The following is a 24,000-nucleotide window of genomic DNA, read 5'->3' as shown; positions in this document are numbered from 1 at the left end:
TAACCCTGTACCTGTGCCTTTATTTTCAGGATCTGGAGCAAAGAGTTTTATAGTTATTTTGGGGAGCACCCACTGCATCCACAGACTAATACGTCCACTGGATCCACCAATGTTACTTGTAGTTTGTTCCAAGGTAACAGAATCTGAGAATGGTGAATCATCGCCTGCTTGTATAGAATCTCCCTGAGATGAAAAAAAACAACTGTGTAAAAATAAAAATAACTTAAAAAATTATTTAAAATTTGAAATTACTAGTGATACCTTTTCAATATCATAAATGCTAACGATAATCATATAATCATATAAATGCTTATGCTAATAATATATACTATCATATAAATGCTTATGCTAATTATACTATCATATATATAAATGCTTATGCTAAATCATATAAATGCTTAGGCTAATAATATATACTATCATATAATCATATAATCATATAAATGCTTATGCTAATAATATATACTAATCACGTGTTTTGTTTTGTTTTTATAGTTACGATGTCCATATATGTCATTCCAGTCTCCTCTAAGAGTACGTAAGATCCAGAACAAGTTCGGGTTGTACCATAGGTTATTTCCTTAGAGAGTAGGGTCTGCAAGCAAAGCTATATATGGCCAAGGGCCAAATCTTTCTCTATTTTTGCAAATAAAGTTTTACTAGATTACAGCCAATTCATTCACTTACTTATTACCTATGGCTGCTCTTTAGCAGTTAAGTAGTTTCTTTTTTTTTTTTTTTTTTTTTTTTGCAGTTAAGTAGTTTCTATAGAGATGCTATAGTCCACAAAACCTAAAATATTTACAATCTAGCCATTTATAGAAACAGTTTGTCTACCGTTGCTATACAGTACTTATGTATGAATCTACAATATCCATAGCAAAGTGACTGGCATAATTAGCATGGCTTAAGAAACAGAACATTTATCATGCCACACATATTTTAACATAAGAAGATAATAAAAAGTTGGATTTGACAATAGATTAAAAGAAAAAAATTTTTTAAATTTTTATTTATTTATGATAGTCACATAGAGAGAGAGAGAGAGAGGCAGAGACATAGGCAGAGGGAGAAGCAGGCTCCATGCACCGGGAGCCCGATGTGGGATTCGATCCCGGGTCTCCAGGATCGCGCCCCGGGCCAAAGGCAGGCGCTAAACCTCTGCGCCACCCAGGGATCCCAAGAAAAAAATTTTTTAAGTTATCTCTACACCTAACATGGGACTCAAATTCACAACCTGGAGATTAAGTCACATGCTCTATCAACTAAGCCAGCCAGGTGCCCCAACAATAGATTTTTAAAGATGATTATATGGCTAAATGGCTAGAATTAAAGAGCATGGGCTTATTCAATTCAACAAGTACATAATGAATTATGAATATGCAAGTTCCCACATTTGGTACTAACAAACTTTCTGTAAAAGGGTCATTTAGTCATCATTGTTTTTGTTAAATCTTTTCAGCAGCTGTTAAGTGGTTTGGAGAAAAAGAAATCCTGGTTTGGAGCTGAATAGCTTCCCCAAATGCAGGAAGACATGGTGACAGGTATAGTGATCACTCACTCATGTATTCTGTTCTTTTAGGATAAACTACCAAGTATTTGGGTTTTTAAAAGTCCAACTTTGCTGTCCATTTAAAACCTTCAAAAATATCCATTCTCTGAGAATTGATCTAATACCCTATAGCATGCTTATTTGTTTTAAAGATGTATATATATTTTTAAACATTAGTTATAGATACTTAAATTCAGTCTGGTAGGCAGCATCATACACTAGGGTTAAGGCCTTCTTCAGACCGTAACCACGTGATTTAACCTCTCAGAGTTTGTTTCCTTCTCTGTAAAATGGTTATTTTGATATTTATCTCTTAGAGTTGTTAAGAAGAAATAGGAACATGAACATAAAGTGATTGCATATAAGCAATTTGTAAGTAGTAGGTCTAATTATCACCATCAAACTGAACCACTCTTTAGGAATTGTACACTCAACAGTCTTGCAAAATTTGGTATTCTATACTTTCCTGCCTTTCTAATTTTGTCATCTTTCTAATGTCAGCACATTTTCCTTTGCCATATGCCCTCAATTTCTAATAGTTCATTGTTGCTTTGAATGCCTCAAACAAAATGCCTCAAAATGCCTCACTTCCTATGCTAAGGAGTCATGACAAGTGGTCAACAGCTGGAACAAAACATCCCTTAAAATTCAATAGAAGGAACATAACATGGTCAGTATATGGTTTTCTATGGATAGTTTCTCAGAGCAGAAGCCACTAATCTGGCAAGTAAGAGCAAGGATGATGAGTAAAACCTCACACAAAACCAAACCAAAATTTCTCTCATTACCACAGATATGCCATCTACTCAGGTATATTCACCACCTACATGAAGTGTTTACCTTGACATAAATTTTACAATACCTCTCAGTCAGAAGGAGAACTTAATTTCCTTGAATACCCAGAAGGAGAGGCTAACGAGGATGATTTTCATAAAAGAATAGACAAGTACTTATAGTTGGAATACTTAGGCACCAGGCACAGCAAAGCAAAAGTGTCCTATGATTTACTGTGACAGAAAATTATAGACTTAAATCTGAAGATAATGTAGTCATTCCTTGTTCCAGTTATACCAAACAAACCAAACAGCCCATGTTTATTCTATTTTCATATGAATGCTTCTCCAAAATAAGTAGTCCTAACTTTGCTATAATTGAAATTCTTAAAATTTGAGAAGGCATACAAAAATTCAGTGTTTTGGTCCTGCCTAAAGTAAAACAACATCTAATGAAATGCACAAAGTAATCCCAGAAAAGGATGCATTTTATGAAGTTAAATTCAATAAAAGACAACATAATGTAGTCAATATGCCTTTCTTTATGGGTAGGTTCTTAGAGCAGAAGCATTCATAAATTAAATTATGCTTCAACAGTTAGAATACCATAGTCCCAAGAATGGAAACTGCAGAGAAAACAGCACCTATGTGCTGTGACCAAATCAATGTGACCTAGCTTTTTCATATTATTAAGTATATTCAGTAGGAATGCTAAGAAAATTGTGGCTTCAAATTTAATAAGTAAGCACTCCTGAAAAAGACTTTTGCTCTCCATCCTCACACAGTTTCAATTTTCATTTTGGATTTACAACATTTGGTGTGGCGTTGTTAAATATGTTTGTGCATTAATTTTCTGCTCTATTTCCAAATCTATAGCAAAAATTGAGCCAGAATTGGAGATGCTGAACTATTTTCCCACATCTCTTTATGCCAAGTTCTAAAATATACAGTTCAATTCTTTCACCATTTTGTTGCAAATTGACCAAAAGACTGAGTTTATTTTTATAGCTGAATTTATCTTTGTTCATCTGGAAGAGCAAACACTGCAGCCCTTCATCCCTGGCCTGCTTCAGAGCTCAGGGATGATCATAGATTTGGCCACACTGCTATTCTCCCTTATCAAAATAACTCCAGCATTCTTGTTCAATCACAGAACTTCCCAAAGGGCTAAACACTTCCACCATGGTTTGTACTTAACTCAACACTAACAAGTGGCCTGCTGTGGTTTCCACTACCTTTGCTCTCACTATTTCAATGCAAGGGTGGGGAAAATGAACTGTTTTTAAGCTTTGTACTTACACCTCTTACTCCTATTTCCCCCTCTATGACCATCCAGATTGATATTCACTGAAAAATATGGTACTTCCTATCAACATGTCAACATAAAAAGAATTACTCATAGTTTAAAACATAAATCACCCAAGGATCATATAAACAAATACTTCTCTTCTACTTAATACAAACAGTTGTTAAGAGTGCGCTTTTTAAAACTAGATTCATTTATAGTGAATTCTTTATAGCCAAAATAATGGATATATTTGACCTGACTCAGCAAGAAAAACAATACTTTAAGTAGTAAATGTTTTAAAATTTTTATGAACGTTTTTGAATGCAAAATCAATCAGAAATAAAAAAATTTCCCAGATACAGAATTGATATAAATAAGCACAACAAACATAAGGCGACCTCGTAGCAGTTTCTTTCTTGATGTTTCTCTTGAGGCAAGGGAAACAAAGTAAAAACAAACTACTAGGACTTGATCAAAATAAAAAGCTTTGGGGATCCCTGGGTGGCGCAGTGGTTTGGCGCCTGCCTTTGGCCCAGGGCGCGATCCTGGGGACCCGGGATCGAATCCCATGTCGGGCTCCCGGTGCATGGAGCCTGCTTCTCCCTCTGCCTATGTCTCTGCCTCTCTCTCTCTCTCTCTGTGTGACTATCATAAATAAATAAAAATTTAAAAAAAATCAAAATAAAATAAAAAGCTTTTGCACAGCGAAGAAAACAATAAAAAAACTAAAAGGTAATCTACAGACTGGGAGAAGATATTTGCAAATGACAATAAAGGGTTCAGTATCCAAAATCCATAAAGAAATTACAAAACTTGGGGTACCTGGATGGCTCCGTTGGTTAAGTGTATATAACTCTTGGTTTTGGCTCAGGTCATGATCTCAGGTTGGGGAATTAAGCCCTGCATCAGGCTCCACACTCAGCAGAGACAGCTTGAAATTCCCTTTCTCTCCCTCTGTCCTTCCCCAGCTCTCTCTTTCTCTCAAATAAATGAATCTTAAAAAAAATTATAAAACTTTACACTAAAAAAAAAAAAAACAAATAATCCTCCTTAAAAATGGGCAGAAGACATGAACAGACAATTTTCCAAAGAAGGCATACAGGTGGCCAACAGACATGAAAAGATGCTCAACATCACTCATCATCAATAAGGGAAATACAAATCAAAACTATAATGATATATCATCTTGTACCTGTCAACAAGGCTAAAATCAACAACACAAGAAACAACAGGTATTGGTGAAGATGTAGAGAAGGGGAATGTTCTTGCTCTGTTGGTGGAAATGCAAAGTGGTGCAATCACTGTGGAAAACAGTACATGGGTTCTTCAGAAAGTGAAAAACAGAACTACCCTATGATCCAGCAATTACACTACTACGTATTTACCCAAATAACAAAAAAATTTAATTCAAAGGGGTCCATGCACCCCAGTGTTTATAGCAGCATTATCAGTAGCCAAATTATGGAAAGATCCCAGTGTCCATTGACTCACGAATGGATAAAGAAGATACGGTATAGATACACAATGAAATATTATTCAGCCATAGAAAAGAATGAAATCTTGCCATTTTCAAAAACATGGATGGAGTTAGAGCATTATGCTAAGAGACGTTAAGTCAGAAAAAGAAAAATACTATTGATTTTACTCAAATGTGGAATTTAGGAAACAAAGGAACATAAGGGGGTAAAGAGGGAGGCAAACCAAGGAACAGACCCTTGACTACAGAGAACAAATGATGGTTCCCAGAGGGGAGGAGGATGGGGGATGGGTAAAATAGGTGATGGGATTAAGGAGTATACTTATGATGTACTATGTTGTACATCTGAAACTAATATTACACTGTATGTTAATTGGAATTCAAATAAAAACTTTAAAAAATATAAGGTGATCTCAGACTGATAGGTTAATTTATATAACTATTTAAATTCATAAAATAAAGTCAATAATTGAGAAACCAGAGACATTCTTGATATGATTACTTTGAAATGGGAAAAGCATTACAAACAAAATGTTTTGTTGATATATGTAAAGGCTAAAATGGAAGCTTCACTTCTCTAAAATATTTTGAGACATTATCTTTGTCTTCCAACAGCTATTCAATTGATCAGATGATAATAAATGCTAATATTCCCACATTTTTAAAGTACATTCCACGCCCAGTGTGGAGCCCAATGCAGTGCTTGAACTCATGATCCTGAGATCAAGAGCTGAGCTGGGAATGTGAGTCAGATGCTTAACAACTAGCCACCAAGGTGCCCCATGATTCTCTCATTGTGAATAAAAGCTTCTCCCTAAATGTTGAAGATAAAACTATTTAAAGATAAATATTAAATAAAACAGTTATTTATTAAATAAATAAAAGTCTACTTCCAAGGGGAAGTGTAAAATGATTATAATATATTCTTAAAATAACTGAGTATTCAAACAAAATTTATCTTTTTTAAAAACAAGACTTATTTATTTGAGAGAGAAAGAGAACATGTGTGTCAATAGGGGGAAGGAGTAGAGGGAAAGGAAGAGAGAATCCTCAAGCAGACTCCCTACTGAGCCTGGTCCTAGGCTCTACCCCATGACCCTCAGATCATGACCTAAAGCAAAATCAAGAGTTGGCCACCTAACCGACCAAGCCACCCACGAGTCCCAAACTAAATTTGCTTTCTAAAGAATTGTTTGGAATAATAATTTGAGGTGGATTACTGTTTAGGATTACTGCACTATAACAACCAAAAAACTGACAAAAGTTTTGCTATAGCAGGTGATGTCAAACAACTTCTCAGTCTAATATTCACTTCTGTTTTTCAATAACTATCTCAATAGATATAACTGACATATAACATTATAATAGTCTCAAGTGTAAAACATAATAATTAAATATTTGTATGTATTGTGAATGATCATAGTAAGTCTAGTTAAAATCCATCACCAACACCATGAATACTTATTTTTCTCTTGTGATGAGAACTTTTAAAGCCTAGTCTCTTACCAACTTTGAAACATAGAATACAGTATTATTAACTATATAATCACCGTGCTGTATATTATATCCTCAGGACTTACTTGTTTTATAATTGGTAGTTTTTGCCTTTTGGCCACATGTACCTATTTTGTCCCATATTTACTGTTTAAAAAAGATTTTCTTTATTTATTCATGAGAGACATACAGAGAGAGGCAGAGATATAGGCAGAGGGAGTAGCAGGATCCCTGCATGATCCTAGGACCCTGGGATCATGACCTCAGCCAAAGGCAAACACTCATCCACTGAGCTACCCAGGTGCCCCACCCCATATACACTTTAAATTTAACGGAAAATAAATGTGTTTTAAATAATTACTGGAGGCTAAGAAATGAACCACTTCATGCCAGAATTTTTTAAAGTTTTTTTTTAATGTTTATTTATTTATTCATGAGAGACACACACAGAGAGAGAAGCAGAGACACAGGCAGAGGGAGAAGCAGGCTCCACGCAGGGAACCTGACGTGGGACTCAATCCCGGGTCTCCAGGATCATTCCCTGGGCTGAAGATGGCGCTAAATTGCTGAGCCACCCAGCTGCCCTTTTAAAAGTTTTTATTTAAATTCTAGTTAGTTACTATACAGTGTAATTTAAGTTTCAGGTGTGTAATACAGTGATTCAACAATTCCATACAACACTCAGTGCTTATCACAAGTGTACTCCTTAATCCTCATCTCGTATTTCACCCATCCCCTCATTCACCTCCTCTCTGATAAGCATCAATGTATTCTCTATAGCTAAGGGTCTGTTCCTTGGTTTGCTTGCTTCCCTTCCCCTCTCTTTGTTTTGTTTTCTGAATTCTACATATGAGTGAAATCATGTTATTTATCTTTCTCTGACTTATTTCACTTAGCATGATATTCTCTAGCTTTATTCATGTTGTGGCAAATGGCAAGATTTCATTTTCTATGGCTGAGTAATATTCCTCTGCATGTGTATCTCACTTCCTCTTTAAGCTACGCTACCTAAAGCAATTTTAATCCCTGAATCAATCAAGAATGTAAGTTAAATTTTGCCATAAACCAAAGCTTCAAACATTAGAAGTTAATCTGTCAGTTTTCACTTAACATACATTCAGCATTTTATTTTTTTTGCTATAAAAAAATAAAATTTTTGTTCCCCCTTCTATATAATACAGAATTATCTCTAGGAAGTAGAATCCATTATGGGCTAAATTTCCCAGTCTACCTATATATTATGTATATAAACATATCCATGTCTCAATTCAAATTCTATAAATTCCTCGTAAGGATAAAAGACTGTGTCTTAGACATTTAAATTTTTTTAAAAAGCTAACCACTATTAAGCTAAGAATCCAATTTAAGAAAGTAGAAAAACAGGGGTGCCTGGGTGGCTCAATCAATTAAGTGTCTAACTCTTAATTTCAGTTCAGGTCATGATCTCAGGTTGTGAAATCGAGCCCCACACTGGGCTCCATGCTGGGTGTGGAGCTTGCTTAAGATTCTCTCTCTCTCTTTCTCTAAAAGAAAGAAAAAGAAAGAAATAAAAATACTACAGAATAAACCAAGAAAAAAAAGCATTATTTTTTAAAAGATCTTATTATTTATTTTAGAGAGAAAGAGAGAGAAAACAAGTGATAAGAGGGACAATGGAAGAGGGAGGGAGAGAGATGAAAGGGAAGGAGGAAGGAATGGAGAAGGGGGACAAAGGGGGAGGGAGAGAGAGAGAGAGAAAAAGAGAGAGAGAGAGAGAGGGAGAATCTCCAGCAAACTCCCTGCTGAGCACAGAACCTGATATGGAGCTTAGTCCCCTGACCCCTGAGATCATGACCGGAGTCAAAACCAAGAGTTGGAGGCCTAACCAAATGAGCCACCCAGGCACTCCAAGAATTATCTATCTTATCTTAGGTAAAGAAAAAAGTTATCATTGAGACTTTTTAAACCTAATCCTGGGTTATATATATAGAATTGAGGGCTTGATTTTATACTGCCAGAATGTTTCAATAAAGCTTCTAGTTAAGAAATAAACAGTAAAGGGGTTTCAGGCTAGTAATAGCCCCTGGAGTCCCCAAAGAAGCAAACACATAAAATCCCTTTGTGGGAATAGAGCCTCAATCACAATGTAAAAGTCTCATAGGAAAGCTCCAGTAATTAAAAACTCCCCCCCCCCCCCCAAAAAATTAAAAACTCCCAATATAAGGTTACATTAACAAACAAGGAAACAATCTATGATGAGTAAAAGTTAAGAACACAACAAACAAAAGGATTAGACTCTCAAAATATTTGGACATATATATTTTTATATAAAAATATAAAATAATTACATTTAAAACAAAAGAAATACTAAAAATGCTCATTATATAGTTTTATGAATTTATATCAAAATATATTTACAGTCACTTAGTGAATATATACATGCTCTATACTATAATAAATCAGATTTGATTTAATCATGAGTTGATATTCCCAAATCATTTAACATCCACATACTCAAGAGCAATGTGTTTGAAACCCACTCTGCATTAAGCATTGTACTGGTTGCTTAAATTAGGGTTATCCTCTGATAGAAAGATAATAGGCAATGGATAGTAGTGGAGCGGAGAGTTTTTATTTCACATCTAGGATAGCCTTGAAACAATATAATCATTATTTAACATCTTTACTTTTGACCCAATGGAAGCCTTTCAGACTAAATAATTTTACTTCTACCTTATAATGTCAGATAAAAAATAACAGAAAAAAACACAAATAATATGGAAATAGAAAAAAGCAACAAAGGTACAATTTTTCACTATATTTGGTATTGTACAAAATTCATTAGAGCTAAAACATAGTAAGTTTGCTTCACACAAAATTACTATCAAAAGAAAAAAATAATGTTCTATCTGAAAATATTGCCTAATATTTAAAGAATTAAATGGAATATTCATTGAATATATTACTGGAAGTCCCAGTCAGAGCAATTAGTCAAGAATAAGAGGCAACCAAAGTGGAAAGAAGTAAAATTATCTTTGTTCACAGAACACATGACATTATATGTAGAAAGTCCTAAAGATTCCACACAAACCCACACAAGAAAATGTTAGAATAAATTCAGCAAAGTTGCAGAATATAAAACAACACTCAAAAACCAGTTGTGTTTCTTCTATACACAAACAGTGAATGATCAGAAAAAGAAATTGATAAAACAATCCCATTTAAACTGCATCAAAAATAATAAAATACTGAGACACTGGGGTGGCTCAGTTGGTTAAGGTGAGTGACTCTTATTTCCACTCAGATCATGCATGATCTTATTATGAGATCAAGCCCTGAGTCAGGCTCTGCCCTGGCCGTAGAGACTGCTGAAGATTCTGCCTCTCTCCCTCTCTCTCTCTCTCTCTGTCCCTCCTCCTTCCCTCACTCAAACAAACAAAAGAATAAAATGCTTAGGAATAAATTTAACCAAAGAGGTGAAACACTTGTATGCTGAAAAGTATAAAATATTGCTAAATGAAATAAAAAATATGTATATAAATGAAACAATGTCCCATGTTCATGGACTGGAAGGCTTAATGGTTAAGATGGGGAGTTACTGTTTGATAGGTACAGAATTTCAGTTGAGTAAGATAAAAAAGTCTTAGTGATAGATGATCATGATGGTTGCACAACAGTGCCAAAGAATGGTACATTTAAAATGGTTAAAGGTAATTTTATATTGTATTTTACAATTAAAAAAATGACATACATTTAACCGGGACATAAAATCATAATTAACACTATGTTAATAGTTAACAATAACAATAGTGAAATTGAGGAAATAACTTAAAGAGAGACTACAGACAATGTAGAAATATTTTCTCAAGTGATACTGTCTGAGGACTTCCCAGAAGTGAAAAAATACATACCACAAAACCTCAAGTGTTGCACACGATAAATAACATATCTACGCTTAGTGGCAACAATTTATTTAATAAAGAGAGATTATCAATGCATGTGTCCCACAATTCATATGGTAGTATACATTAGGGACTTGAGACTTTTGTAGTAAGATTCTTTCATTTACAGATCTTCTTCACACAGATCAGATTAAATCCATACCTAACATAAAACTAGGAGCATTAAAAAAAAAAAAAAAAAAAAAAAAAAAACTAGGAGCATTTTCATTGTTTATGTTTACAACTCAATCAGAAAAAATCCTCAACATTCTAAATTTCAATTAATTGCAGTAATGTTAGGAATTTATTATTAAAGTCAGAATTTCTTTTTATGTGATTGAAAAAAATCTCCCCTTTGTTAATATCTCCCTTTATTAATTTCCCCATTTTGGCAAATGAAGAAATCATTCTTCTAGATTATATTATAATACACCTACTACAACAAAATTGCTACAAATATCATTTTCATTGTTTAAAATCTATCTCAATGTTACTTTCTCGAGAAATATCCACAGATTCCATAGAATAAAACTGTGAATCATACTCCTACAATTATAGGGCATGTTCATCTCTATTATATCTTGTATCGGGGCCACCATTTCCTTTTGTGTAGGCTGGACACTGTACAATAGAGAGCACAATTTATACAGTACTTTGTGTGAATGGCAGTCCCCAGATGGACAACCAACAGATGTAACCACTCCGTGAGAATGTTGTCTTCACTGGTCTTCAATGTTTTTTAAATGTTTCTTTCTAAAAAGCCACTCCCCAAAGCAGGTATTCCTATTTATTTGGACATCTCAATAAATAAAGTACTTAGTAAACAACTGTTTAAAAGGAACACTCTTGGGCAGCCCCAGTGGCTCAGCGGTTTAGCGCCACCTTCAGCCCGGGGTGTGACCTGGGGACCCGGGATCCGGTCCCACATGGGGCTCCCTGCATGGAGCCTGCTTTTCCCTCTGCCTGTGTCTCTGCCTCTCTCTCTCTGTCTCTCTCATGAATAAATAAAATCTTAAAAAAAAAACAAAAAAACTCTCCTTTGTCTCTATGACTTAAATTCATCTATCAATTTCACTTGTACTATCCTTGTTTAGCAATTTATCACCCCCAGCTTTGATTAGAAATAAAAGACTCTTTGGTTAACCAAGTTTGGACACTATCACATTCAATATAGTGTGGTTGTTGTTTTTTAAACTGGAGGAGTTTTTATATTCTAAGAACATTAGGAATCTCCAAGAACTCACTGCTTTTACCCTAGAAGGGATATGTCCCACTTACCTTATAATGGCACATTTATAGATTCTTGACCTATGCCTCATTTGGGGGGAGGGGGGAGGGGTAGGAGAGGTAGGTCGGGTGGGGGCAGGTAATACCCATCATTCAGGTCACCATGTTTCACAGAATTTAGAATGAGCAGGGATAGAGAAGTTGCTTATGCAGTCTAATAAATCTATTCTAACATATGTTAGGACCTCAAAGCAAGTAAAAAATAATACCCATTTCATGGAGTTTGATTGCCTTTATTGATTTATTTGAAAAAAAAAAAAATAACCCCTTTACTTCCTTCTTCTTCCCATTCTGTATTTTAGCAATAACTGTTTCCACAAGAAATATCTTGAAGCAAAAACAAAAATATAATTTTTACCTCTATCTTTTATACTAGTTTTCAGAAGTTCAGCCCTCTACAGTGTGTTATGGAAATGTATTAGGATGTTTTTGGTTGACTCTTTGACTGAGTGTCACTACTGGCATTTAAAGGTTAGGAGTAGGGGAATTAAGAGGTTCTATGATAAATAAGACAGTCTTAAAAAGCAAAAACTCACTCACAGAAACTTTTTTTAAGAGTTTATACCCTGAGCTCATGAAGACAGACACTTAACCAACTGAGCTACCCAGGCGCTCCCTGGCTCACAGAAATTTACACAGGTGAAAATCTTGTGTATAAGTATTTGGAAATAAGATTGAATTCCGTTTTTTTTTTAAAGATTTTATTTATTTTTTCATGAGAGACAGAGAGAGAGAGACAGAGAGAGAGAGGCAGAGACACAGGCAGAGGGAGAAGCAGGCTCCCTGCAGGGTAGCCTGATGTGGGACTTGATCCCAGGACTCCAGGATCACACCCTGAACTGAAGGCAGATGCTTTAACCACTGACCTACCCAGGTGTCCTTGAATTCAGTTTTGTAACTAAATACTATTTTTGGCATTTCTGCATGATTATATTATACACCAAGAGTCGTAGAAATGTAACTACTTAAATGAAATGAAATATTGCTTTGTTCAAAACTTTTTTAAAAAATATTTATTCATGAGAGAGAGAGAGAGAGAGAGAGAGAGAGAAAAAGAAAGAGAAAGAAAGAAAGAAAGAAAGAAAGAAAGAAAGAAAGAAAGAAAGAAAAGAAAGAAAGAAAGAAAGAAAGAAAGAAAGAGGCAGAGACACAGGCAGAGGGAGAAGCAGGCTCCAAGCAGGGAGCCCAATGCGGGACTCGATCCTGAGTCTCCCTGGGCTGAAGGCGGCACTAAACTGCTGAGCCACCCAGGCTACCCTTGTTCAAACTTTAGCAAGTTTGCCACTATTTCAGAAAATGGATGCCACCAAAATGATGTCACAACACTACCACTTGTGGTATTGTATACAGACCTGCATGAGTCTATCTGTATCAGCCACATTCACAGTAATAATATGTACCTGACTACTTCATTATGTCTTCTTCTAACATAGTCATGCATGCCTGAACATTTAAATATATGTTGAAATAACTTATTATCTCTTGAATTATATTCCTTTAATCCTTCATATTTTGAGATATTGGGGTGTCTAGATGGCTCAGTCAGTTAAGTGTCTCATGATCCCAAGGTCCTGGGATTAAGTCCCACATCAGGCTCCCTGCTCAGCAGGAGTCTGCCTCTCCCTCTGCCCCTTCCCCATGCTTGTGCTTTCTCTCTCTCATGTTCTCTCTTGCAAATAAATAAATAAAAATCTTTTTAAAAAAGACATTAGATACTTTTGAAACTATATATGTGGATTATATTATTTTTTATTTTCACTTCAGGATAGTAAAGGGGTATTATAAAATATTTGTTATAAAAGGGCACTGCCATATTGGGTGAATTTAGGGTGCTAAGAGTGAAAAGAAAGGCTTTTATGACTGAAGAGAGAAGGAAACGACTTTGGGTCTGACAGGATTGAAAACCACTAATTTAAAGATAATAATAAGACTGTGGTTTACAAAAAGAGCAGGGGCAGAGAAGGTAGGGCAAAGGAAGCATAAGCCTCTTTTTCACTCAGCTTTTAAGCTTCCATACTTCTGAGGAAACATGCCTTTACTGTGTCCTGTCTCAGGTTTTTTCCATTTCAGAGACCACCCCACCCCACACACACTGTCCTGAACTATGCACCATCTACTGAAAGTGATTAAAATACTGGGACCTAAAAGAAACATTAATAAACAGCCACTGCCACCACAGCTCCCCATGAGCCTTCTGAACCTGCCAGCTTCCACACAGTGAGGTCATCTTCACTCTCAATCCTGATACAGAACTCTGTGGTATAGATCACCCTTCACTGGCAAAAGAATTTTTCAAAAACTCTTACCTCAGTAGTAGTTCCAAAATCAGCAGATGGGCTGCATGTGCTGGTATCTGGAGGAGCTGTGCCTACACTGCTTCTCACTGGAGAACCAGGGACTGGCCCTGCCATGGTTTCTGGATAGGCTGAAGAAGGACTGAGATTGCCTCTCCTCTGAATCTTATTCCAGACCTTATTCACATTATCAGTTAGCTCATATAAGAGCTGCACCTGAGCAGAAGGAAAAAAAAAAAAAGGGAAAATAAGCCTTTCAACTTCGAATCACAATTAATTAAATTATGACATGTGAGAAAAATAAAACAAAGTCCAGGGAAACAAGAATATATGAAATAAGAATCTATTAATGTACCACTGATCATGATATTATATCATTATCTATAATCTATGATACATAATCATATATAGTTATACATATGATAATGAATATTTTGATAAAATGATGAGATATACAGAGAAAATTCATGTAACAGGTTCACAATTTTAAGTATTTTATCATGATTTGAATTTGAAGGAGATATAACGAATTTATACATGAAGTCTGCCACATATTCATACTGTGATATTTTATGAGCAACTTAGCATTTTTGTGGGAAAACCATGTTATAGTAATAATGTTAATAAAACAGCTTATTATGGGACAGTGGATTACTTTTAATATATGAACAATAGAACAAACACAAAGAAATGCCTCTTAAGCAGAGGTCAGTATCAGAATTAGATAACAAATATATACTAGTAAATACGATTATTTAATTACATAATTACCAGTCTTATTTCTAAATGATTTCCACATTTAAATTCTCCTTACTTTTCTGAGGAATAAACCTGAAACAAGATTTCCTGTCCAGCAAAATGAAGTGAAAAAGGATGACATAACATAGAATAGTAAAAGGAAAATGTTACATATGAGACTTTGCTATAGATAAAGAACATAAACTATCCAAACTACTATTCCCCTTGGATTTGTCATTCCAATATTTAGAGAAAAAACTGTTTAACTTGCACATTGTTTGACTGAGTTCTAAGATATTTACATAAGATTTCATAAATAAGCATTAATCACGGAATTTGTATGACAACATATTGTAATATACTGCATAAAACAAATCCAAGGAAAAAAATGCAAACAAAATATATAAGCAAATCCACAGCTGGATACCATATTCTGCTTGCCATTAAAAAAAAAAAAAGTGAAATTCTCATATTTATAAGAAGTTTCAGCCCCAGGACACATCCAGATGATAAAGCTGGCTTCTTATGTGGGCAGAACAGATGCGTAAAAACACTGTTGTCAACCCTTATTTGATATAAAACAGTACTTGGGTTACAGTTTTCTCTTGTTTTATGTGTGATGAAGCCTCAAATCTCAGGTTATGGTTCTTCTTGTTTAAAAAAATAATCTAATGGCTAGAGATCTTACAAAAAAAAACCTCTCAGAAAAATTTGTGTTCAAATTCTTTTGTCCTTCATAATCAAGAAAAAGTTCTCGCTAAAAAGAAACAATTTTGTTGCAAACCGTATTTTGAAAAGAGATTATTTCACTTTTTCTTAAACTATTAAAACTGACAAGGAAAGCATAAATGGAAGAAAACAAGTTCTAAATACTTCTAAGGGCATAAGGTTTATTTATTTACGAGAACTGATGCTTTTATTGTCACTATTTTTTATTTCCTTTAACTATTAAACTTAAATAATTGTGTATGAATGTCGCTAAGTACATTCTGTAGTTAATGTACCAAGTAAACATGGACATAAACTTTAAACATTTATAGTTTCAAAGGAGAAAGTTACTATCACAGAATTCAGACTTGCCAAATTCAGAGATTTTTTAAAAAAAAAGTAAAACAACTTCAAGATAAATGTTCAACTCTTATCTTTTAAGCTGTCCTAAAAACTACACCAATTCAGGCCACAATGAGCAACTATTACCCACCTATTCAAATGATTAACATTAATAAGCCTAACCATACGAGTAATGACAAAGATGTGGAACAACTGAAACTCATTTACTACTGATGGGAAAGCAAAATTTAGACTACAGTTTGGTGGTTTCTGTAAAAGATAATATGTATGTCTTATTTACATACCTACCATAGGATTCAGCCATTTCACTCCTAAGTGTTTCCCCAAGAAAAGTAAGTCTATGTCCACACAAGGAACTGAACACAAATGTTTATAGCAGTTTTTCTGCAGTAATCTACAACTGGAAAAAAAATCTCAAATGTTCACCAATAAGTGGATAAACAAAATGAAATATATCCATACAACAGAGTGATATCTATCAATAAGAAATCAATATGAATTCATGAAAAACATGGCTTAATCTCAAAATATTTATGCTGAATGAAAGGTAGGGGGAAAAAGGAGAGCTAGAGACACAGACTACAACTGTATGATAATATGTATACAGTATCATAGCAAAATGACAATCCATAATGACAGCATCAGTAGTCGCCTGGAATGGGGGAAGAAGTGAAATGGAAGATAACAAAGTAGCATAAAGAAACTCTTGAGGATGATGGATGGATGCATTATTACAATTCTGAGAATGGATTCATGGGTTTACCTATGCAAATCTTATGGCATTAGACAATTTAAATATGTGCAGTTTTTTGTATGTAAGAATATTCCAGTAAAACTTTAAAAATCTCTAAGAAATGAGTACTATGTGAGGCAGCTTTATGTATATGTATGAAGGTTACTGAATATCAATAATACCTTGTATGTCAAATATTTACCAAATAACAAAAATGTAGTATTTTACTGTTTAAAAATTAATTTCACATATACGTTATAACCAACCATAAAGGAGACTTAACTGGACTGGAGAGGTTGAGAAAATTCTCAAGGAGATATATTTCTGAATATATTTCTGAATGGTGTCTACCAATTTAAGTGGATACAAAAGGCCATTCGAATCATCAGACTAGCAAGAGCAATAGCCAAGTACAGGAAATGATACAGGGGCAAGGAAAATTCTATCCAGTTAGGCAGGAAGGACTTGTTGCAGAGTGTTAGGAGAGACAGTCAGACAGAAGAGGAACCATAAAAATAGAAGAATAAACCATGGATATACAATTTCAATGGAAATCAAGCAGGAATGGAATTTCAACAAATAATTACTAACCCATGGTGAACACCAAAGAGTTCTAAGTGAATACAAACTTAAAAAGGCTAGCTCATTTGGTATGCAGGTTATTATTAATCATTAGAACTGTTTCAAAAAAGAAAACCAAAAATCAAAAACCAAGAGTTTTTGCCAAAAATTTTTTTAAAAGCTTTTTCATATAAAGCAATAACCCTTACCCAGTCTGATTTTGCTTAAAGATAAAAATGAAAATCAGGGGCTCAGAAAAATTAAAAATTAGTGTTACTAGAATACAAATTCAGTTTTGTCTAAACTCAATGATATATGCCTAGACAGTGATGGCCAATTCTACTGCCTTTCTGACAACTGAACATAATTTATAGCAATAAAAACTATGAATAAATACAATAAAAAAGCAGCACAAACTCATTCTTTCTCCAGTTCTACATACTTACAACCCAAAAATGCAAAGATGGTTTTACATTCCTAGAAATGCCTTAAAAGAAGACAAAATCTATCAATTTATTGGCTAAGGGAAAATTGAAATTTTACATATTAAAAACATGATTCTCCAGGCTCTTTCAATTTTAGAATAAATACAATTTTTAAGGCCAAAGAGACTAGTGTCTAAAGACACGAAAGAGAACTGGCAACGTTGGTAAAACAGTAAAGTTAAAGGGAAGGGTTAATGAAAATTACCCCTAGAAACAAAAACTCTGAATATTCCACTAGGTTAAATATTAATACTAAGGCCCTTGAATGGCAATGAGTTCTAGGAACTGCATAGTAGTTTAGTTCACCATAGTTGATACACAGATCTACAATAATATCTAAAATGAAAATGAATTTATTATAGGCATGCCCTATATACAGAGCTTACACTTCATTTTAAAATGTATAAACCACTTGAAGGTTTTGTATCTAAGCAATTATGAATCTAATTAATTGATATACCAGTATCAAAACTTCTGATATCATCCTAATAAACAAAAATAAATGATATATATGAAGGAATTTTTTCCTTAAAATGGAATCAAGATTTTTATATATTGGCTACAAATCAATAAAGCTTCTGATAACATATGCAAAATTTGATAGGTATATACACTGCTCATAGCTTTTATCAGATTCTCAAAGAAGTCCATGGCACAAAAAAGAACAAGAAGCACTCTCTTTTTTTTTTTAATTTTATTTATTTATTCATAGACACAGAGAGAGAGAGGCAGAGACACAGGCAGAGGGAGATGCAGGCTCCATGCAGGGAGCCCGACGTGGGACTAGATCCCGGGTCTCCAGGATCACACCCCAGGCCGCAGGCGGCGCCGAACCGCTGTGCCACTGGGGCTGCCCAAAAACAAAACAGATGGATTAGTGAGAAACTACTAAAAAAAAAAAAAAAAAAAAAAGTGACTTTAAGTCATTATCTTAAAAATAAACAGTAAATTTTAGGATGCATGTGGATGTCTATATTTTAGGGGTCCACAAAACTACTAATAAGGTAGGATACCCAGAAAATAAAAATAGACCTATGGATATATTTCATCAAGAAAAATTAAACATTTTTGGTAAACAATGCCATCAAGGCAAATTAACTACATTAAAAACACAAGGTTTATATTTATAGAACCTAAGAGCTTCCTAAGGGAAGCTCTTCAAATTATTAAAGAAATTTAATTTAAAAATTGGGTAAATGATATAAATTACCAACTCATAAAACAATTTCATTGGCCAATAAGCATTCAAAAATTGTTCCTTATTAATAATCAGGAAAATACAAATTAATGTAAATAATATGAATTGTCAATTCACAAAAGAGCAAATGCAGTGGCTAATAAACATTTAAAAAGATGCTGAAACATCTGGTTTCATTTCCTTTCAGCATGAGAGCCATCCTTTAAGATTTCCTGTAGTGCAGTTCTACTGGTGATAGATTGTCATATGTGAAAATGTCTTTATTTAGTCTTTATTCATAAACATGTATTTTTGTTTTTATATTTAGAATTTTGGGTTGAGAGGCTGTATTTTTTTTTTTTATTTTCATGATTTAAAGATATTGCTTTTCTGACCTTTACTTATACTCAGGAGAAGTAAGCTAACAATCAAATCCTAGTTCCCTTGTATGTAATATGTCATTATTCTCATGATACTTGCAAGATTTGCTCTTATCTGTGGCTTTCAACAGTTGCATTAAATCTGTGTAGGCATAGCTGCCTTCATGTTGTATGGGCCCTTGGCCACCCCAATGGGCCACTCTGACATGAAGATTATACTGAATTAAAAAGCAATCAAAAATAGCAGATTCAGGATAAGCTCTTTACCTTCCCCACAACTGCCTCAAAAAATTTAGGTAGAGAACTTGATCCAGGAAGAGAACTATCACCACAAAAAACTACATTATGATATGAATAAGGTATGGTAGACAGGGAGGAACCTAGAAACGCCTGTTTGATCAAATGTCTCTATGTCTCATGTCTATGTCTCATGTTTCTGAGTGGACCAGTAAACAAACATTAAATTACTAAACATTTATTTTTTTTCATCTTTCAATAAATTGCATTTTTGTTGTTTCAGGTTTTTATTTAAAATCTAGTTAGGTAACATATAGGGTAATATTGGTTTCAGGAACAGATTTTAGTGATGCATCACTTAAATATAACACCCAGTGCTCATTACAACAAATGCCCATCAACAAATTGGCCCATTCCCTACTTCCATCCCTCCATCAATCCTTAGTTTGTTCTCTATAATTAAGAATCTCTTATGGTTTGCCTCCCACTTTTCTTCCCCCTACCCTCATTTTCATTTGTTTTGTTTCTTTAACTCTACATATAAGTAAAATCATATGGTATCTGTCTTTCTCTGACTGACTTATTCACTTCGCATAATACACTCTAGCTCCCTCCAGGTCATCACAAGTAGCAAGATTTCATTCTTTTCGATGGCTGAGTAATATTCCAATGTGTGTGTAATGTTCCATTGTGTATGTATACACTCATACCACTTCTTCTTTATCCATTCATCAGATGATGGACAATTGGGTTCTTTCCATAATTTGGCTATTGTTGATACTGCTGCTATAAACATCGGGGTACATGTGTTCCTTCAAATCAGTATTTTTGAATCCTTTGGGTAGGTACCTAGTAGTACAATTGCTGGCTCATGGAGTAGCCCTATTTTTAGATTTTTAAGGAACCTCCATACTGTTTCCCACAGTGGCTGCACCAGTTTGCATTCCCACCAACAGTGCTAAAGTGATCCCCTTTCTCCACATCCTTGCCAACATCTATTGTTTTTTTGTTATTTTAGCCATTCTGACAGGTGCAAGATACTATCTCATTGTAGTCTTGATTTGTATATCCCTGATGATGAGTAATGTTGAGTATCTTTTCATGTGTCTGAATTATCCATCTGGATCTCTTCTTTGGAAGAATGTCTGTTCATGTCTTCTGCCCATTTCTTAAGTGGATATACAAGTTCTTTATAGATTTTAGATACTAATCATTTATCAGATATGTCATTTGCAAATATCGTCTCCCATTCTATAGGTTAGCTTTTAGTTTTGTTGATTGTTTCCTTCACTGTGCAGAAGCTTTTTATCTTGAAGAAGTCCCAATAGTTCATTTTGCTCTTGTTTTGCTTACCTCCAGAGTCATGTCTAGCAGGAAGTCACTACAGCCAATGTCAAAGGCATTACTGCTGTTGTTTTCCTTTAGGATTTTGGTGGTTTCCTGTCTCACAGTATCCAGAGGGAGTCTGGAAACCTATACTAAAGTAACCACTCCTGAAAAAGAGGTTTACTTGGAGTCTTTCTTTTCTTTTTAAAGTAGGTTTCATGCTCAGCATGGAGCCCAACACAGGGGTTGAACTAACAACCATGAGATCAAGACCTGAGCCAAGATCAAGAGTCTGACACTCAACCAACTAGGCCACCCAGTTTTTTAATCTTTAAAATTTAGGTTAATCTGGCACACAAAGATATAAAAGAGTATTAAAGCTGGTAATAATTAAACAGAAGTTGGTTTATGAGGACTTATGAAGACAAAGTTGAATTAAATGAATATAGTAAGAATTATTACATTGTGAGTAAGGGATTCTTGAAAGATGAGGTTCATAGGGCCTCAGTTTAATTCTCAAAAATAAAAGGTCTTGGCTTTTGAGGAGTAACAGCAAGGAGGCCCTGGAATCCAGGTGATGGAGGTAAGGACAAAAAGAGGAAGTAGACATGAGAAGGAACTACCAGACCAAAACTAAGCTCTATTTAGGTGATGACTTTCCTTAGAACCAGTTTATATTTAAAAACAACAACAAACCCTGAGCTCCATTCCAAGTAAAGTGGTATCTAATAAAGATATTTGAGAGCTCTAGGTTTAAGCCACATACATCACATTTAATAAGAGTCCACAGAAATCACAATACTATTAAGTATCTCAAAGTAAAAGAAACTTTTTGAAAAAGATTAATAATGGTTTCCCAGGTTAAACAATAATAGTAATAAAATTCATTCTCAGCTAGGACAGCTACGGATATCCAGAATATGTAGAGTAGGACAATCCTCTCAAGGCTAAAATGATATTCATAAGTTTCTAAAATAGAAGGCCTCTAGCAGTTAACTCCAAGTAGTAGCTGGCTATCATATAGGGATTAAGCTACTACAAATATAAATTACGAATACAAAAATTTTTTTCTATTTTCTCTAGAAGTTTCTTATCTCCTTTGGTAATTTGTTCTCAGGATCAGTCTCTCCTCCTTCTCTCCCTTCTCCAGACAACAAAGAACCTTTGTGTTACAATATAGAGGTCCGCATACTCTAACATTTTATATATATGTAATTTTTATATATAAAGATAAAAAATACATAAACATTTTATATATATGTAATTATACAATATGTACTCTTTTTTGTCTGACTTTCTTCACTTGGCATGGTGATTACAATATTCATACATGATGCTGCATTTTATCAATAATTCAGTCCTTTTAATGGCTGAGTAGTATTACATTGTAGGATAGGCCATAATTTGTTTAATTATTCATCTATTGATAAACATTTGGGTTGTATTCCGTTTGGGGCTATACAAATAAAGCTGCCAAATACATATGTATGAAAGTCTCTGCAAGCACATATATTTTTGTTTGTTCTGAAGAAAAACTTAGGGAGGAACTACCAGGTCATAAGCTAAGTGCAAGTTATTCTTTTTCAGGAATTTCCAAGTTGTTTCCAAAGCTGTATAATTTTTACATTCCCAGCAGCAGAATACAAAAAGTTCTAGATGGTTCACAATGTTCATCATTTTTATTTTAGCCAATCTAATTGATGTATAGTGGTGGATTCTCTATTCATGCTTTAGTTTGTTTTTCCCTGACAAATAATGATGATGACCACTGCTTCATGCGCTTAATGACTAGTGACATCTTCTGTGGTGAATGTTGAAGTCATAGCCCTGGGGTTTGTCTCCATGTTTGTTTGTTTGTTTGTTTGTTTTTTAACTGTTCTTTGTTGTCACATTATCCAGCAGAAAGCATTCTTTAAATATCCTGGATAACAGTTTGACAAATATTTTATTTTTTAAAGATTTTATTTATTTGAGGGAGCACATGCACAAACAAGCAGGGGGAGGGGAGAAAGAGAAGCCAGACTCCCTGCTGAGCAGGGATTTCCAAAGCAGGGCTCAAGCCCAGGACCTTGAGATCATGACCTGAGCCAAAGGCAGGCACTAAACTAACTTAGCCACTTAGGCAACCCTTGACAAATATTTTACAAACACTTTCTCCGAGGAATGCCTGGGTGGCTCAGTTAGTTAAATATTTGGCTCTTGAATTCAGCTCAGGTCATGATCTCCGAGTCATGGAATTTAGCCCTGCAATGAGCTCCCTGCTCAGCAGGGAGTCTGCTTGAGGTTCTCTCTATCCCTCTTCCTTTGCCCCTCCCCAAACTTGCGCAAACTTGTGCATGCGCTCTCAAATAAATAAACCTTTACCAAAAAAAATGTTCTCCTAATGTATAGCTTTCTGCTATCTTAATGTGTCTTTCAAAGAGAAAATGTTTTTAAACTTGATTATGCCCAATATCAAGATCAATTTGGAGAGCTCCCCTTTGGACAATATTGACTCATCCAATCTATGAACAGATGTATTTCTCCAGTTAGGTGTTCTTTAAATTCTCCTAGCAATGCTTTCTGGTTTTCAAGGTCAAGGACTTGGACATCTTTAGTTATATACATTTATGCTTCCAGGCACCAATATAAATGGAACATATTCATTTCATTTTCCAATTGTTTGCTGCTACTATATAAAAATATAACTGATTTTTATTCATGACTCTTGTCTCATCTCTACAACCTTGATAGTTTTATTAGTTCCAATAACAGGTTGTTAATTCTGATAGGATTTTCTAGAAAATATTTTATCATAAAAAATAGAAAAACCTTTACTTCTTTCCTTATGTCTTTTTATTTCCTTTGTTGGGTTTATTGGAATGGCTAGGGCATTCAGTATGATACAGAGCAAGTAGCAAAAAGAGGCTTTCGGGTTTTTTTCATATTTTAGTGGAAAACAATTCAATTCAGTATGATAATTGAGTAGGATATTTGATTTCCAACATATATCCTTTAACAGTTTGAAAAATTCTTTAATATTTGTAATTTGCTGAGGGTTTTTAATCACAAATGGGTGGTTAAATTTTGTCAAATGTTTACCTGTATCTATGGAAATTATCATAGGATTTTTCTCAACTCTCAAGAATAGTGAATTCTACCAAATGATTTCTGAATATTTTTTAAGAGAATTTTTCTGAATTGATTCTCCAATTTTTTTAAAAGATT

At 34.4% G+C, this 24,000-nt stretch overlaps 1 protein-coding gene and 1 long non-coding RNA gene across 12 annotated transcripts in view; one reads left to right on the top strand and one right to left on the bottom strand.

Moving 5' to 3' along the window:
• The window catches only part of VPS13B (vacuolar protein sorting 13 homolog B), a 734,128-nt gene that overhangs the window by 326,942 nt on the left and 383,186 nt on the right, over nucleotides 1–24,000 (bottom strand). For all 11 annotated transcript variants that reach the window (XR_005368417.1, XM_038555171.1, XM_038555170.1 and 8 more), the window contains 2 exons: nucleotides 14,098–14,301; nucleotides 12–183 (listed from right to left, as the gene is read on the bottom strand). Coding sequence is in view for 10 of the 11 variants with exons in the window: in XM_038555171.1 (XP_038411099.1) it covers nucleotides 12–183; nucleotides 14,098–14,301 (376 nt within the window). In the remaining variant the exon portion in view is untranslated. The remainder of the gene's footprint in view (nucleotides 1–11; nucleotides 184–14,097; nucleotides 14,302–24,000) is intronic.
• LOC119865384 lies at nucleotides 26–1,561 on the top strand. Its single transcript, XR_005368422.1, has 3 exons — nucleotides 26–133; nucleotides 496–534; nucleotides 1,463–1,561. It is a non-coding gene; the product is annotated as an uncharacterized LOC119865384 (long non-coding RNA).

Source organism: Canis lupus, chromosome 13, assembly GCF_011100685.1.
Source record: "Canis lupus familiaris isolate Mischka breed German Shepherd chromosome 13, alternate assembly UU_Cfam_GSD_1.0, whole genome shotgun sequence".
NCBI classification, from domain to species: Eukaryota; Metazoa; Chordata; class Mammalia; order Carnivora; family Canidae; genus Canis; species Canis lupus.
The sequence above is the reverse complement of the archived record's forward strand: the minus strand, read 5'-3'. Positions and strand labels throughout refer to the sequence as shown.